Here is an 18,480-nt window from a genome sequence, read left to right as displayed (position 1 = left end):
CTCAGTCCAACTCGTCTGCACTGACCAGACATTCCAATCTAACTTAGTCCCATTTTCCAGCGTTTGGCCCATATCCCTTAAACGTTTCCTACTCGTTCATGGGAAGATTAATAGAGATACGAATGAATGGTTATGTGCTGGTGGGAGGTTTCATGGGAAACTGAAGTGTACCAAAAACAGAAATGTTAGGCGGAATGGCCTGTTTCAGTGCAATAGGCTTGAGGTAATTTTTTTTAGTAATCACTAAATCTGGCCAGTTTAACCTTGGTTCACCATGCCTCAGGTGATGGGAAAGGTTGAGTAGACTACACTTTCATGGTAACCTCAGAGGCAGAAATTGAACCTATACTGTTCATAGACTCACAGTACAGAAGCTGGCCCTTCGGTCCATAGAGTCTGTACTGCCAAAAATAAGCTACTAGCGTTAGTCCCACCTTTGGTTTCACTAGGCCCACAGCCTCAAACATTGACATTTCAGATAATCAAAGTGCTTTTTAAAGGTTGAGATTTCCCACCTCAACTACCCTCTCAAGCAATGCATTCCAGACTATTGCCCTCTGGGTGAAATGGTTTTGAAACCCCCTCTATGCCACCTGCCCTTTACATTTCTGTCCCTCATTAATAACCTTCAACTAAGACATTGTTGCTTTCTCTTCACCCTGTCCATGCCCTCATAATATTGTATATCTCTATCAATTCTCCTCTCAACCTTTTCTGCTTAAAAAACATTTTAAGCTTATCTAGCCCCTCTTTTGTAGCTGCAAAGGTATGTCCCAGGTAACATCCTGCTGAATCTCCTCAGCACCCATTCAAATACAATCAAGTCCTATCGTGTGGGGACTAATGAACATAGTACTTCAGCTATGCCCAAAATAAATTACTGTACAGCTCCAACATCTCCCTTATAATCTGTGCTGGGTCTGAGAGGCAAGTATCCTGTATACCTTAACTACCCTCTTAACCTCTTCATGAACTTGTGGACCAGCATGTCTGAGCTTCCTAGTATCTTGTCATTCATTGATTCGGAGATGCCGGTGTTGGACTGGGGTGTACAAAGTTAAAAATCACACAACACCAGGTTATAGTCCAACAGGTTTAATTGGAAGCACTAGCTTTCGGAGCGTCGCTCCTTCATCAGGTGATTGTGACGCTCCTTCATCAGGTGACACAATCACCTGATGAAGGAGTGTCGCTCTGAAAGCTAGTGTGCTTCCAATTAAACCTGTTGGACTATAATCTGGTGTTGTGTGATTTTGAACGTCATTCATTGAGTATTCCTTTGTTTGTTCTTAGAAAGCACAGCACATCACATCTCACATTTAGGACTAAATTACATATGGCAATGATTTGTCAATATGACCAATCCATTTCTATCCCTTTTTTTTGGTGCGACCTAACACCACCTTTGACTGTCAACCACCCAGCCGATTTTTGTCATATACCAATGTATGTCGAGCATCACCACCACTGCAACCACAACCCCCCCATTTGTGAATCTCTCAAACAGGAACTGACCTGACATTGCTCCCTGTGCTACAGCATTGCACACCAGGCTGCAGTTCGTGTCACTCCTCCATGACCCAGCCAACTGCACAAACTAACCCAAACTACCAAGTAAATCATTTAATTGGCACAGCATCCAGCACTGCACAATCCAAGCAATGTAACATCGACAGAGTACACTGCACTAATTCATCAATCCATTACTTCACGGTTACTGGGTTAAAGTGCTGGAACTGAAGTGCCAATTCACCTAAGCTGCACATTGTGATTTCTGTGCTATAGTGAACTACTTAAGGAGGAGTCTAAATGCTTTCCTTGGGGTGACACATCGGAAGTGATTGTTTTAGCAGGTGAGGGTGTGGGAACCACCACTTGATATAAAAGGTAGGTAGAGTATGTAGTTCTCAGAGTAGGAGTTCTGATCTGCTCTCGTTTGCACTGCCTAACTAGGTCAGAAAAGAACCTTTTCTCCCTTTCAAAGTTACTTTTGGTTTCTCCTTCAGCTTGTGTTTCTCCCAGGAGACGGCATTGTTTCCTGTGGGGTAAGGAGTATGTATATTGTGATAGTATGGCCCACACATTGAGGGCCTGACTGGTTTGTTCCTCTCTGTCACCTGTGGGTTCTATATAATGTTTTTCAAAAAGCTAGTGTGAATGGTACAGTTTTGGAAAACAAAAACTACACTAGCTTTCGGAGCGTCGCTCCTTCATCAGGTGGTTGTGACGCTCCTTCATCAGGTGACACAATCACCTGATGAAGGAGCGTCGCTCCGAAAGCTAGTGCTTCCAATTAAACCTGTTGGACTATAACCTGGTGTTGTGTGATTTTTAACGTCATTCATTGAGTATTCCTTTGTTTGTTCTTAGAAAGCACAGCACATCACATCTCACATTTAGGACTAAATTACATATGGCAATGATTTGTCAATATGACTAATCCATTTCTATCCCTTTTTTTTGGTGCGACCTAACACCACCTTTGTCAACCACCCAGCCGATTTTTGTCATATACCAATGTACGTCGAGCATCACCACCACTGCAACCACAACCCCCCCCCCATTTGTGAATCTCTCAAACAGGAACTGACCTGACATTGCTCCCTGTGCTACAGCATTGCACACCAGGCTGCAGTTCGTGTCACTCCTCCATGACCCAGCCAACTGCACAAACTAACCCAAACTACCAAGTAAATCATTTAATTGGCACAGCATCCAGCACTGCACAATCCAAGCAATGTAACATCGACAGAGTACACTGCACTAATTCATCAATCCATTACTTCACGGTTACTGGGTTAAAGTGCTGGAACTGAAGTGCCAATTCACCTAAGCTGCACATTGTGATTTCTGTGCTGTAGTGAACTACTTAAGGAGGAGTCTAAATGCTTTCCTTGGGGTGACACATCTGAAGTGGTTGTTTTAGCAGGTGAGGGTGTGGGAACCACCACTTGATATAAAAGGTAGGTAGAGTATGTAGTTCTCAGAGTAGGAGTTCTGATCTGCTCTCGTTTGCACTGCCTAACTAGGTCAGAAAAGAACCTTTTCTCCCTTTCAAAGTTACTTTTGGTTTCTCCTTCAGCTTGTGTTTCTCCCAGGAGACGGCATTGTTTCCTGTGGGGTAAGGAGTATGTATATTGTGATAGTATGGCCCACACATTGAGGGCCTGACTGGTTTGTTCCTCTCTGTCACCTGTGGGTTCTATATAATGTTTTTCAAAAAGCTAGTGTGAATGGTACAGTTTTGGAAAACAAAAACTAAATTGGGTTGTTTTACTACACTGCTGTCATGTAATTCCTTAACCTGTTCTGACCTGCTGCGACACACTTTTGGGACAGGTGGGAGTTGAATCCAGACCTCGACTTCAGAAAAGCTACAATTGCTCCACAAGACCCTTGCGGCTATTATGTTGACACCTGAGAAATTAGTGCAATCCTTGGTTAAGCTTTTGGTCTTTTTTTTTCCCATTCTCAAATCTTCAACGTTAACCCTACTCAACCAAGGTCATAGTTTGTATGCACTGGAAAGAACAAGCAGCTGCTCAGTTTATCATAACAGACCAAATGCCTGCCCAAAAGGAGTGGCGCACTCAATCAGTTCCATCTTTAAAAGATCTGTATTTCTGGTAGGAAATTCCAGTGACTGCTCCCTCAGGAGTATTGTTTACATTAAATCCAATTTGCCCATGTAGTGCAGGATAGTTGTGGGAAGGCTGACCTTGACCCTCCTTGGTGCCAGTTGTGACCATATCGTGAGTACTTTTTAAAATATCCAGCTGGACGGCCAGATGCTTTGAAAGCTTTCAAATGGTGAGTGTCATGTGAGAGGGTAGAGTGCCAAGTGAACTGTGAAATGGTTTGGATAGGTTGGGAATGGTACTGTCTGATTTTAGCAGTGGGACCAGGAGGTAGGTGGGTGTTAAGTCTGGATTTTGGCGAGTTGTGGCTCAGTTTAATGGATATCCAGGAATTAAACTAGGTTTTTAAACTTGTAAAGTTTTTTGGTGGGTAATTAGAAATTAACTGCAGCAGAACCACCTGAATTCTGTTCCAAAAAGCTTGCAGGGGCAGAAGAATGGAGCATCCAAATCTTCAGACTCTCAGGCAATTCCCTTGACGTCTGTCTGGGATTCTGCAGGATCTTGTGAGACAACTTGATTCTATGCTGTAGCCTTGACTGTTTGGTCTATCTGGCTATTAAAGGCACCTTTCAGATGATCTGTTCTATGTGCAGCACTGCTCTGCCAGTGACTCTTAATTTGATGCTTGTCTCCAGAATGGGGATTCTCATCCAGGACCCTCTGACAAGGGGAGTGCTACCCACTGAGTCATGGCTGAAATTCGGTCTTCAAAAAGGGGAGGAATAATCTCTTTGAACTAGCTAGTTTCTATTCTGTTGGCTGCACCAAATTTAAACGATTTTACATAACATTTTGTCACCTCTGCCAGATTACTGCCTGTAGGTGCTGGTGAATAGTCTTTCAATGTCTGGTACAGAGATCCAGTTTACCGGAGATTGGGAGGAATTATCCAAGTTGATCCACTATTGTAAAATGGTACAAAAGACTCAGTCATAGAGATGTACAGCATGGAAACAGATCCTTCGGTCCAACTCAGATATCCTAATGTAATCTAGTCCCATTTGCCAGCACTTGGCTCATTTTTCATCTAAACCCTTCCTATTCATATATCCATCCAAATGCCTTTTTAATTGCTGTAATCGTACCGGCCTCCACCACTTCCTCTGGCAACTCACTCCATGCACACACCACCCTCCTGAGAAAGTTGCCCCTTAGGATCCCTTTCTGCTTCTCCCCTTAAACCTCCACCTTCTAGTTTTTGACTCCCCTCACCCTATCCATGCCTCTCGTGACTTAAAAGTCTCTATGGGGCATGGATAGGGTGAGGGGAGTCAAAAGCCTCAGCCTCCACTCCAGGGCAAATAGCTCCAGTATATTCCACTCAAACCCGCCAACCCTGGCAATATTTTTGTCCAACTTTTCTGAGCCCTTTCAAGTTTCATAACTGCCTTCCCAGAGGAGGGAGACGAGATTGAATGCAGGATTCCAAAAGTGGCCTCAATGATGTCTTGTACAGCTGCAACCTGACTTCCTAACTCCTGTACTCAATGCACCTGACCTATAAAGGCAAGTGTGCCAAATGCTGCCTGTCTACCTGCAACTCCAGTGCACCTGCACCCCAAGGTCTCTGGGTTTGCAGGACTTCCCAAGGCCCTTGCCTTAACTGTGTAAGGCTTGCCCTGAGTCACCTGACCAAAAACACAGCACCTCCCATTTATCTAAATTAAACTCCATCTGCTGCCCATCTGATCAAGGTCCCATTGTACTCATGAGAACCTTCGCTATCCATTCCACCTCCCGTTTTGCTGTCTTAACCATGCCTCCAATATTCATATCAAAATCATTCAGATAAATGGAAACAGCAAGTGAACCCAACACTGATCTGTGGTCACAGGCCTCCTGTCTGAACCCTGCCCACCACCCTCTGGCTCCTAAACTTGTTAAATATAAATTGTTTTTAAAATTTCACAATCTGTCAGACCATTCCTGCACGCATAGTTTAATTACTTCCATCAGCACTGCTAATGTGACCAGATCTTCCGAGCTTAAGATGAGTCTCTTTGATTGCCATGCGTAGTACCAGGTTTCTCTGCAACCTCGATAACCAGGTTTTTAATGTTCTGAGTGGAATTGTGTCCAGCTGCAAGTGGAGTTGTTTATTTTCTGTTTCCTTCACTATCTTTTACATTTCATCACAAAAACACAAGTGTTTTTGGCTCAAACTTCTCTGCAAGAGTAATCTTCGTGCAGTCAATTGTCAATCACATCTTTGGTGATAAAGTAACTGGTATGCAACAGACATTTTTTTTAAAGATGAGTCAACAGTGCTGTACTTGTTCAATTTCTCGTTGGATTCATATGATCATCCACAAGCGTGTCCAGTAGTACAAGTTAAGGTAGAAACAAAAATGTCCCTTCCCCCACCCACCCTCAAAAAAGCGCACCGGCTTTGTATATACCTTGGTTATAAAACTGTATTTCAGTGACATGAGTAAAACATTGTCCTGCCTTTTTAAATAGGAGGATGTGGATGTTTGGCAAGATAAAGTTTAAAATCTCAAGTGTAATAAGCTCACCAGAAAAGAATCGAAGGAAACATTAGTAAAATTAAGTCATATCTTCCATCCAGTGTTCATAGAATTCCTACAGTGTGGAAGTAGACCATTAGGCCCAAGAAATCCATACTGATCCTCAAAGTATCCACCCACCTCCATTCCCCTACTACTTTACTGACCCCTGACTAATGCACCTAACCTACATATCCCTGAACAATGGGCAATTTCCCATGGCCAATTTACCTAACCTGCACATCTTTGGACTAAGGGGGGGAAACCGGAGCACCCGGAGGAAACCCACACAGACACTGGGAGAATGTGCAAACTCTAGACAGTCGCCCGAGGTTGGAATCGAACCTGGGTCACTGATGCTGTGAGGCAGTAGTGCTAACCACTGAGCCACCGTGCTGTCCTTGTGACATTATCCTGTGCATAACTAACTTAGTACAGAATCACTCATTAGGATTGGGCTGACAAATGGCAAGTTTTACATTCACACCACACAAATGCCGTGTCATAAGACAGGAGCAGAATTTAGGCCATTCAGCCCAGAGTCTGCTGTGCCGTTCAATCGTGGCTAAGTTTCTCAATCCCATTCTCTTTTTGCCCATAACCCTTGACACTCGCAAGCCTATCTATCTCAGTCTTGAATATACTCAGACCTGGCCTCCTCCAGCCTTCTGTAAATTCCATAGATCACCACTCTCTGGCTGAACGAGTTTCTCCTTATCTCTGTCCTAAAAGGTCTGCTCTTTTACTCTAAGGCTATGCCCTCGGGTCCAAGGCAATCTAATTGCTCTCAAGTGCATGGAATCTTTTATCACTTGGACCCATCATACTCTAACTTTTTAGGCACTTCTTCAAACTCCCTGATCTTAAGGGACGGCACGGTCGCTCAATCACTGCTGCCTTACAGCACTAGGGACCTGGTTAGATTCCTGCCTCTGGCGACTGTCTGTCTGGTCTGTGTAGAGTTTGCATATTCTCCCCATGTCTGCATGGGTTTCCTCTGGGTGCTCCGGTTTCCTCCCACAATCCAAGGATGTGCTGATTAGGTGAATTGGCCAGGCTAAATTGCCCACAGGGTCTGGCGCAATAGGCAGGGGCAAATATATGGGAGGGGAATGGGTCGGGGTGGCTTAAACTTTTGGAGGGTTGGTGTGGACTTGTTGGGCCGAAAGGCCTGTTTCCACACTGCAGACAATCTAATCTCATCTGAACTCTACGCTGGTCTATTAGGTATATCAACCGGATGGGAACGAAGCAGTGAACCTATTTGCATTTGCACTGTCTTATCAGGTTTGATGTAAAATGTTATTCAGTAAAAGACTCCCTCTGGCAAGTGACTGGCGATGTTAGTTGGCCCCAGCAAGTATCAGCTTCCTAAATGGGTCAGCATCTGTTATAAGGATGCATTGTTTCCTTTTAAGTCCATTTATGAAATGAGGGCAATGTAACTGAAAGGAAGAATGAGTTTTGTTCAAGGCAAGCCTAACATAGGTGAAGGATGCTTGATAAAAAGTTTCATGTATGAAAACTTTCAAGCTTTTGAACGGAGTTTGGTTTTATTCAGCATTTCTGAACCATGCTAAACTTTGTTTTCAGGTACCTTCATGGACTTGCTGCACCTTATCTTTACAATCTTCTGTAACTGTGTATATTCAACTGCACAAACACTATATTCTTGGTTTCACTTTGTGTGGTTATTCTCCAGTCTACACTCCCTCCTCTTCCCCCACCCCCCACCAAAAGTCATTCCCATACTGTGATCTGATCCACATTGCTTTTTGCCATCCACCCGCTAATCCCCTGTCCAGTTTTAGCTGATAAACCTAAATTCTTGATAATTGCCCCATATGGCATTTGCGAAACCTGGGAAATGACTCCAGTTGCATTTCTGTAGCTCCTTTTGCTGCCACAGGACATGTCGAGAGAACTTCAGGCTTCAATAAATACTTTGTTGATTGTGTAGTCACACAGTATTGTGTACAGAGTACCCACTGGCAGCAAGTGATAATGATGGGATAGCTGACTTCTTTGTGGTGATGGTTGCAGGATAAATGTTGACCAAGTTACGAAGGAGAATTTTCCTGCTTTTTGAAATAGTGGTCGTGAGATCTTTTACATCCTTGCTGAAAGCTGACAAGGCCTCGCTTTAATATCTTAATCAAAGACTGTGCCTTTAACATACAGGATCCCCTCAGTGCTGCACAACTTCTGGCTTATGTGCTCAAGTCCAGAAAGACTGGTCTTTGATCTGACTTGGGCAAGAATGCTATCCACTGAGCCCTGGCTGACACTGTCTGCTCAGTAAGTGTGTTAAAAGGTTAATCACTCCCTCCTGTAAAAAGGAAGGAAGGGTAAAGAGCTATGATGTATCTGTACACTCCTCAATTTTAAAACCATACCGAGAATGCAGGATTGAAGTTGGTGAGCAGAAAAACTGGTTGCAGCACAAAACCCTGGAGTTATTTCCACTAATGCCACTTTGGGCTGGAAAAGCTGTTGCTTATCCAAGCATTCCACAGTCTGAAATTAAAATGGAAAGCAGCAGGAATGGAGTCTGCTTCAGAACCAGCTGCCAATTTAGAGACTTGTATAATAAAAGTTGACAAATGGCTTGTGGCCTTGATCTCTTCCTTCTGTATTGTTTTCGGGAGGAGTGAGTGAATTGTTGAACATTTCCCTCCTATGTTGTAAAGGAATATTTGAGTTTCTGTGCTAATGTTTGCTAGCTCCAACATCCTCTTGATGTGAAGGTGGTGTTGCTTTACCCTCATTAACTCTGCACTGTTTCTTTATCATGTGAATGGGAAGATACAAAAACCATCACAGCAGTCTCTTGAACACTACAGTGAAGTATGAGGGTGGCATGATTTTTTTTTGAAACTGGTCTGTTTGAATGCACATCCAGTAAGGGTAATGTTACAGGTTTTTGTCCAGCCAAACGGAGTTGCTTGGAGGAATTCTTTTTTGCATTTTGTAATACTAATACAAAAAAACTTGTGGTGATATTAATCAGAACAGGTTGACATGACATGAGAATACCTCCAAGGGCTTTTACCAATGGCTTGATGCTCTTGGACTTGCTGGAATTATTGAGGCTTGATCACTTTTCCTGAAAGCCGGCAACAGTAGCAGTTATTTTGCCAGTCTTTCATTCTGCAAATGTAGCAATGGAGGTGTGTTTCTGTAAGAATCCTTTGATCTTTCAATCACTTAAGTACATTGATTCAGACTTTCCCTGGGGGATCTCAACCTGTTTAGAATCAGGGTCCATTTGTTTTATAAAAGCACTTAAATAAAAGTGTTGACACTGTCACGCCATGAGAAATAAGATTTCTCCGTATCACTTCTCTCTTTTTTTTTAACCATGCTAATATCTTCCTCATTTGAGGATTGCTGAAAATAGTGTCAGTTTTGCATACTTTATTGTATTGGCCTGCTGTCCCAACCTGGAGCAGAGGTACAGGTTTCATCTCCCTTACCATCTAGCATGCTATCAAAGCTGCTTTAACTGAGATTCTCACTTGTGATCAGCAGTCTGTCATGTTGGAAAGAGTTTGTCTATCCTAAAATAAGTCTGACTTAGTCATTCTAACCTAGTATGAATGGCCCTTGTACCAGACAATCTCCTGCCTTTTTTTTTGTTTGGATGGCAACAGGAACCACTGGGGCGGCACGGTGGCTCAGTAGTCAGCACTGCTGCTTCAGCTCCAGAGACGTGGCTTTGATTCCCACCTCTGCGAACTTGACAGACAGTTACCACATTGTCTGTGTAGGTCTCCTCCCACAGTCCAAAGATGTGCAAGTTAGGTGAATGGCCATGGGAAATACAGGGATCTGGGGGCGGGGGAAAAATGGGTCTGAGTAGAATGCTCTTCAGAAGCTTGGTTTGGACACGAAGGACCAAATGGTCTGCCCTGAGACTAACAGCTAATGTCCTAATTAGGTACTAAAGTTGGAGATTTCCCTGGAGTGAAAAAATTGTCTCCTCTGTTTATAATGCTACTATTTAACTTCCATTTTGGCCAGCTTCTGCAACACCACAGTGGTGAAAGTGAAGACGACTAATATTACTAATTCTCAAAGCAGTTCATGAAACAACATGCCGTTCGGCTGCTTCAGGGCAGTTACCTTTATCAAGAGTGTGAATAATCAGATTAAAACATTGCACCCATATTAGCACAATGTTCCTGGACCAAGCTCTTCACTCAAAGCTCTGCAGCAAATGGCTCATTGTGGCTTCTGCATATGCTATCATGCCTCCAGTGTGAGCTACTGCAAAGCAATTTGCTCCTGTAACATGGATTTTTTAATTTGTTTTTGTCCCCATGATCACTGTATGGAGTATAGAGCCCTCATGACAAGCTGATGCCAACAGTACTTGCACTGCAGCCTGAACTGTAATCTGGTGTGAGTGCTGCTTATTGCACTTCCCTGTCACTGATCCGGAGGTCATTTCACCTCCCACGGTCGTTTCCTGTCTCTCTCTGTCCTGTGTTAATTATTTTCAGGCTTTGTTCACACAAATCTTGAAATATTGATAGGACAGAACTTGGATGTTAAGGGTTTGCTGGAAGGAGGGTCATAAATGAGCTTGACTGCTTAACAAGTGAAATCGAAATCACTGACCAGGGTCTGAGGCACAGCATGAGAAATGCATGAAAGTATTAACTTTTTGACACATTGTCACCATGTACTTATCCACACAAATGTAGAGTTCTAAATTATTCCAGTGACCTCGGTGGAAACAGGAGACACTCAATAAAGTGTTTACTGAATGAATAATCTGATTTTAGTTGCTACTGTAGAATGATTTTTAACAATTTTTAACCTGAAGAAAAATTTCTAATTTAGATTTTTAAACTTTCCAACTACAGTTTATTTTCTAGTTTTTCTTTTAGTCCTTAAACTGTAGAACTGGATGTACCTTCAAGGATCATGGTGAACAGCATCCTGCTGTTGAGAATATTAGTGACTTGAGGACTCTAAACCCGGGCTTTCAAGTTTTGCATTAGAGGAGGACATTAAACTACAAAGAACCCAATAAAGCTGCAAGCAACAGTAGGAAACTGAATTTTACTGCTTCTTCAATTCTCAAAGGTTTTGAAGTTTTCAACATGCAGCTTGAAAGATTATTGGGGATGGTGAGGAAAAAATAACAAATAAATGAGACATGGGTGAAGTCTTCATTGTAGAAGATGTAAGGGAGCTGGAATTTTCCCTGCATTTTCATGGCCTTAAGCTGGCCGCGGTGTGATTATAGGAAATGTGGCAGCCGTTGTACCACCTGTTGGTACAAGGGTCTCTGTTTAATGCTTTCTGCATAAGACAGCAGATATGATACTGAACTGTCAGCCTGGAGAATGTGCTGGAAACTGCTGGTTCGGGTGAGAATGTGATCAGCAGCTATAGCTGACTGCATGTAAAATATCCCTGTTTTACTTGCAGTCCAATTCTGCCAGGTTTTCACTTTGAAGCCCTGCCTCAGAACTAGGAAGATTAAAATGATCTGTTCTCTCTGTCTACCTGTTGAGCTTCTTTTGACTAATGATTCTATGTAACACTGACGTTCGTCTTGATTACCCAGATCACTAACGTGTCTCTTTTGCGTTTTTATAGGGGAAAATACGCAAAAGATGAGATCTGCACAGTACCCAACCCCAGCAGAATTGGATGCATATGCTAAGAAAGTTGCCAACAATCCACTCACCATAAAAATCTTTCCAAATAGTGTCAAAGTACCACAAAGAAAACACCTTCGTCGTACGGTGAACGGTTTGGATACTTTGGGCCAGCGATTCAGTCCCTACCCTTCTCAGGCTAGCTCGAACCGTGGTTTACTTGCAATTGTCAAGCTGCCCACGAAGAGGATTGTGAAAGACTTTGACGGAACCCGCGCAAGGTTGCTGCCAGACATGAACCCCCCGTCTGCTCCCTATGCTGCACCTAGCACTTTATCCCACCCGCAAAACATGCTGCTACAACCGGGTTTACATGGATACCGGAAGATGCGCCCGGACGGGGATGCCCCTCCCAACGTCACGGTGTCTACCTCAACTATTCCACTCTCCATGGCTGCTAACCTGCAGCAGAACAGGCCCTCTGACTTGAACAGCATTGTGCACCAGATATACCAGATGTGCCAGGCCAGTGCGGGCCTTACCACTACCTCAGTCTGTGAGGGACAGATCGCCAACCCCAGCCCCATCAGCCGCAATGTGTTGATTCACGCTAGCACTAGGGTGTCTGGTCATGGTGTGCCAGGTCACCTGCCCCCCTGCATTGTGAACCCAGGGGACCCAGCCATCGCCATGACAGCCATTGCCCCTGGCAGCATTGCCATGGGCAATATGAACAGGATGCAAGCAGCCTACCAGAATGACATAGATTCTGCCACATGGCACCAGCACCAGTTGGCACAGTTGCAACATCTGACTAGAGACACTGGCACTGGGCATCCCAACAAGTTCCACAGAGAGATTTCTGCTGCAGGGTTGACTAGCAAGACATTGAGTTACCCTGCCGAGCTGTACCTGGGCCAGCCTTATAATCTGAGAGTTCATGGTGATAAATTGTCGCCATCTCCCCCAGTCAATGGAATCCAGGGGGCTTTGCCATATTCCAATGGGCAGTACTTCCAGCCAATATGGAACAATATCCTTCCGACTCCCAACAGCGACAGCTCTGGGTCCCAGGACCTGGGCATGGTGTTTCATGGAGGAGCCTCTGGCCCAGTGGACTGTGTGGCGGGGACTCCTCTTCGAGCTGGAGCTGGTTCCTCCAGCCAAACCAATGTCCTGCAGACTGTGGATTACCTGGGTGGGGACTACCAGAACTCCTGCTTTAGGGATCAGACTATGGGGATGTTGGGGAAAATCCACAGGCCCCCCGTCAGCCGAGGTCCAGAACCAAATCTTCATCAGAATGGTCATGTTCATCACCCTGTGTACAGATGAACTGAGTTCAAGTAACTGTGGTGCTCTAGTTAGTCTTAACAGCAATTTTTGATTGTTTTGTGTTAATGCCTTTGATTGCCAAACTTGTCAGTGTTTTTTTTTCTGTCTAGTTTGGAAAACTTCTTTTGCAGGTCGCCTTTTTTTCCTTCTGTTGCCTCTGTGAGGAAGGGTATTTCCACAAGATTGAAGTCTGTGTTTAACCACCACCTTGATGTGTGATTAGAAACTGGTTTCAGTGACAGGATTAGAGGGAAGGGAAAGAATGCAAAACAGATGCAATCTTTCAAAAGGACATCTGCAGTTCCAGAATCTGAGTTGAAGGGAAGGGTGTGAAGAGCTGTTGGCAACTACTGAATTATCTGGTTTGTGTCCATGTGTCACTCACGGGCATTCAGTGCTTTAGTGTAATGCCCCACAGTTGTCCCTATTGGCAGTTGTTGAGATGTTGGAGCCCCTTATGATGTGGATTGTGCGCGCACTCAACGTTTCTTTAGTGATTCCCAACTCCCCCTCTCTTTCGACTTGTATCGCCTTTTGCTGCTGCCTTGTTGCAGGCTTTGTGATCTCTGAACTGCAGAGTTCTCTTTTTAACCCGGATAGATCCATTTTCAGAGTTGTCACTGGGGGGAGAAATGTTCATTATTATAGCTGAAAAAGTGACAAATTGAAAATTCATTTAAATCTACAGAGCTGTTTGTTTTTTCCAGTAATTTTGGATGAAAATTGGCCTCAGTTTTAAAGCAAAGTGAAGAGCCATCACTGCAGATTAAGTAATGAGTTTTATGGTGATTTTATTTGATAAGTGTAGCACTGTTCATCCCATCTCTAACAGCCAGCTCCCTTTTGTCTGGCAAGAGCTTGCTGGAGAGCCCTGCGGTTGGCGATTTTGTTGAGAATGAAGTGGGGCAGCAGGTTCTGTCACACCAGTGGATTCCCCACATTGTGTGGTGTGATCTAATCCAAGATGCGCTTTGAGGGAAGTGCATCCATTACCTAAAATGATCAACATCTGTTGGGTGTTTGAAAGAATTATTTGCATCCTGTTGTTCAGTGCATGCTGTCGGGTCTGACATTTTAGGGGGAAAAATGTATTCATCCTCCTGAAAGATTTGACATAGACAATCCCAAATAAGTGTGGGGTGCTGGAAAGGTGCAGCAGGTCAGGCAGCATCTGAGGAGCAGGAGAATCGATGTTTCAGGCATAAGCCCTTCATCAGCCCTGACTAAGGTCTTAAGGCCAAAATGTCTATTCTCCAGCACCTCTGCCTGACCTGTACTTTTCCAGCACCACACTCTCCACTCCGATCTCCAGCATCTGCAGTATTCACTTTATTAATCCTAAATAATATGAAGATACCAGTTTTAGTTTGAAGTTAAAGCCCAGATGTCTGTCTCTCACTCCAAACCTTGAGCTCAAGACTTGCCAAGCTTTTGCCCGAAACATCAATTATTCTGCTACTTGGATGCTGCCTGACCTGCTGTGCTTTTCCAGCAACACACTCATGCCTACTCAAAGCCCTTGCTCCTGATTCATTTTGTCTGTGTAGATTTAGAAATATTTGCTTTTAAGGACTGCAGTGCTTAGGGTGGCTGGGATGAAATTTAATTTGCAGCTTGTATGTTTGCACTAAGTGACCACAAAACTGTTTTTAAAAAAACACAGTTGGTTCACTCATGTCCTGTTGGACAGAGGCCTGCTGTTATCAGATTTGTCCTTGTTTGCAGTTTTGGCTTCGCGTGTCACTCAATAGCATCTCAAATTATCAGAAAGAAAGTCTTTTGGAGGAACCCTACCTTCAGATACTTGAGGATTGACAGTGAATGCTGGCCTTGCTGGTGTTAATCACATGAAAATGATTTGTTTGGGCAAAATGCCCAATTTTATTAAATGGGGGTCATGCGTGGAGTCAGCAACAGACTGGGGTGTGAAACTTGTCTCGAGGAAGAGATTTATCTTAAGTTTGACTTCTCCCCCAGGGCTCTCACCATCAGGTGCAAAGATGCTCAGTTGCATTGCCGATCACTAGCTGTCCTGGGGTAACGTTAAGCAGATCTCCAGTCCTGCTTGCTCTCCACTGACACCTGCTGGTAAGTCCTTGTGCATGCTGAAAGAATCAGTGTCTACAGCGATGTACAATGTCAAATGATATGAACCAGAAGGCACTGCTCTAGTGCAGCGATATGTCCCTCTGACCCAGAAGGCCTGAGTTTGAGTCCCCCCTTCTGCAGAGGTGTGTCTGAGCAACTGAGCAGGTTAATTAGAATATACCTATGGCACTTGCTATCTGACCCAACACTAGGAGAAGGAACTGATGGCAAAAAGATGCCAGAGGAATGTTAACACTAATACAGTTATCTCTCAAAAATAAATCAAATTGGTTTTCAGAGAATTAAAGGGGAGGAAATTGAAAAGATTCCCTTAAACGCTAGAATCATGAGTTCCTTTTAACTGCAGAAAATATTTGATTTTGTTTCCCTACTCTATCAACTAAATGGGTCATTATTAAGAATCTATTTATGCAGCTGCTATTTCTGACCATCAGACATTCCTTTGGAATACACTTTGTGACTTTCATATGCATGAAATACTTTTCATACTACGCGACCTGGAAGGCTTGGTGTTTTTATCCTGCTGCTCCTTGAAAACAAAGGCCTTTTATCTGCAATTAAAATGATTTGATAAGTTTGGCAACAAATGCATTGAATGCAGTTTTACTTTTCCATACACTGGCTGAATATTGCTATACTACTGTAACTTAAAGAAAGTGTAATAATTCTGTATGAATGTTGCCTGTTAGTGAGGGTCTGAGTAGCAACATTTGTGTACGAGTGATGCTGTTGACATCTGTAAGTCATTGGTCTCCCTCAAAAGCCCATTGAAAAGCCTTAAGTCTTTGCTCCCTTCAGAGCTCTTACAATGGTTTGGAATTAGAAAGATGGCATCATTTTTAGCACAAAGCTATTGGTGGGTAACAATTCTCAAGAAGTTCTCTAAGCAACAGAAAAAGTAGACAATATTTTATTTAATATTTTTAGATGTGTGTAGTTCAGGGCTTAAAGAATTTGTTTTCCCCCTCAGCCCACAGCCTTTCAGGGCTTCAAAGCTTTACTGGTGTTGATTAGATATGCGATTAAATGTTTTGTGACTGGAGTCACTGTTAAAGCTCAGTCAGGTTATCATTTAAGAGTCCTGCAGCATTTAAGGCTGTCAGTAAACCTAGAATGGTGCCTGTTGGAATACTTCACAATGTCCATGGATGGTGGCTATTTAGTAACTGTGTGGCATATTGTTGTTACCTTTTGCGTGCTGACTTCTCACCCCCTCCACCCCAACATGCACGCGCACTGAGGAAAATGAGAAGTAACACTTTTCTCCAAAACCATTTCTGAACACTTCCCTCCTGTGAAATGAGCATTGTAGGAAAAATCAGTTTCATAAATTTTGAAAAACTAGATTAATAGCCACTACATAAAAGAACTGCTCAATAGATAAAATTTGATAAAATTTTGTTTTGGGGTTCTTCATGCTCATTTTGTTTTGTATCTGCATGTTAATAAAACCAGAGCTTCTGGTTCTTGAACTGTTCAAGTTCTGTTTTCAGCCTGTGCATTCAGTTAATTCACTGAGAAATCATGGCTGCAGTCCACTACCATCTCTGATACAGTCCTTTTCTCTGCTGAGTTGGATAACTTTCAGAACAGAATTTAATGGAGCTCCATTTTCTAGCTGTTGGAAGACTTTTTTTAGACTTTGTGATGGTTGAAATGGTAGAATATCAGTTTTACCGTTAGATTCAGTGTTGTCACTAGATTTCAATATCTAATAACTTTCTCTGAAACTTTCCAATGTCCATTACTCAAATGCACAGTGACCTTATGACATCTCCAATTTTCATTGTGGCTGCCAAGTGTTTTGAGCTGTGAAGACTGGCCTTTAAAAGTCATTCGCAGGTTTTAGTGGCAATTCTTTATTCAACTGGTTGGTGAAGGGCACTGTCTTTTTCCATGTCCCTTTTTTTTGCATCAATATGCTAAAATATTCTGGCAAAGAGCACAGAAATGACCATGTTCTTTTGGGTTTGGTAGTCAGTAGGGGTGAAGTTTGATCAGAAGCAGGGCTATTAAAATAGTAGTGGGTGTTTTTGATGACATTGTCTCATAATGGGTGGGAGGTTGCTTCGCTGCACACCAGGCAAAGTTGGACTTGTAATGCCAACCAAGCATCTGAGCATCCTATTTAATTGATTTTTATCACCAGTGTAATAATAACTATAGGTAAATGTGTGGCCTTGCTGTAGAAATCAGTTTTACTCCAAACCAGTATTTTGCAGCATTTACAGTTGTGACCCTACTAAAGTAGCTCAAGTGCCATCCAGTGTTTTTGATTTTTGACGAAGAAACTTTAGTGACAGATTTTCAAATTGGTTTGTAAGCGATATTCAATGGGAAACGAATTGCTGTCTCTAATTTGTGTCCTAGTGTCACACACTTAACAACAGACTTTTCTGAGATGTGAATCTCAGCAGAGGGTGTGCTGTGATGTCACCCCAGGGTTTTAATGTTGCTGGAAATGTGAAATCCTTTATTGCACGATATTTTTCCTCCAGGATTTCAGTAAAGTTGAGCAATAGTTCTGTGAAGTTGAACTAATCTGCCAACTTCCACTTTGAAGAAAGCAGTGCATTGAATTTCCAGGTATTACTTTCGCAAGCTTCAAGTGTCGAGAGCTGGTGTTGATAATTTATAGATGTATTACTGGCAGAGGCAGGAGCAGTTTGAGGTGATGGAACAAAGTGTGTCAAATCCCAAGCATATTTATTGAATGTGTTTTCTATAGTTTGAATGGTTTCAGTATCCAGTGACCATACTGCGATGGAACCTGTGCCTCTTCTGATAATTTATGAAGCCTCTTAGTGTGTTTTTGTTTGAACTGCCCTGTGCTAATTCTAATGAACGTGTATTTTTTTTCTTTGCTGCAATGTGAAAAGGGTACCTCCTCAGAGCTCAGCTGAATAATGTATTTGCCCACTGTGGAGGAGACTGCTGCTGTATTCCTGAAACAAAAGATAAATATAAGCTGCTTTTTAAATGTGCTTACGGGTAAACTCGATCTGGCTGCAGAAGATGTTGCAGTTGGCAGAGTTACTGATGAAAAGCTGCACCTGATGGACTCCTAGCTAGGGATAGGATGTGTTTGGAGTAGATGTGCACAGGTGGACTTCGACAGACAAAGGCTGTGGCCTCCACCTGTAGAGTGCCAATTTCTGAAGCTGAACCACTACTGTGAGAACTCTTCTCCAAAGGGAGGTAGCACCTTTTTTCATTTTTTAAGCATTTCTTCTACCCCCACATTCTTGTGCATATATAAAGAAATGATTTGTG

The 18,480-nt window shown here is 43.0% G+C and overlaps 1 protein-coding gene across 2 annotated transcripts in view; it reads left to right on the top strand.

The window, feature by feature from the left end:
- fam222ba (family with sequence similarity 222 member Ba) overlaps positions 1-16,949 on the top strand; it is a 53,863-nt gene extending 36,914 nt beyond the window's left edge. For both annotated transcript variants that reach the window (XM_043718072.1, XM_043718073.1), the window contains exon 2: positions 11,762-16,949. In XM_043718072.1, the coding sequence (XP_043574007.1) occupies positions 11,779-13,098 (1,320 nt within the window). In that variant the 5' untranslated portion in view covers positions 11,762-11,778 and the 3' untranslated portion in view covers positions 13,099-16,949. The remainder of the gene's footprint in view (positions 1-11,761) is intronic.
- The last annotated feature ends 1,531 nt before the right edge of the window (positions 16,950-18,480 follow it).

This window comes from Chiloscyllium plagiosum, chromosome 28 (assembly GCF_004010195.1).
Source record: "Chiloscyllium plagiosum isolate BGI_BamShark_2017 chromosome 28, ASM401019v2, whole genome shotgun sequence".
In the NCBI taxonomy this organism is placed as follows: domain Eukaryota; kingdom Metazoa; phylum Chordata; class Chondrichthyes; order Orectolobiformes; family Hemiscylliidae; genus Chiloscyllium; species Chiloscyllium plagiosum.
Note: the sequence above shows the minus strand (reverse complement) of the source record. Positions and strands in the feature narration are given on the sequence as shown.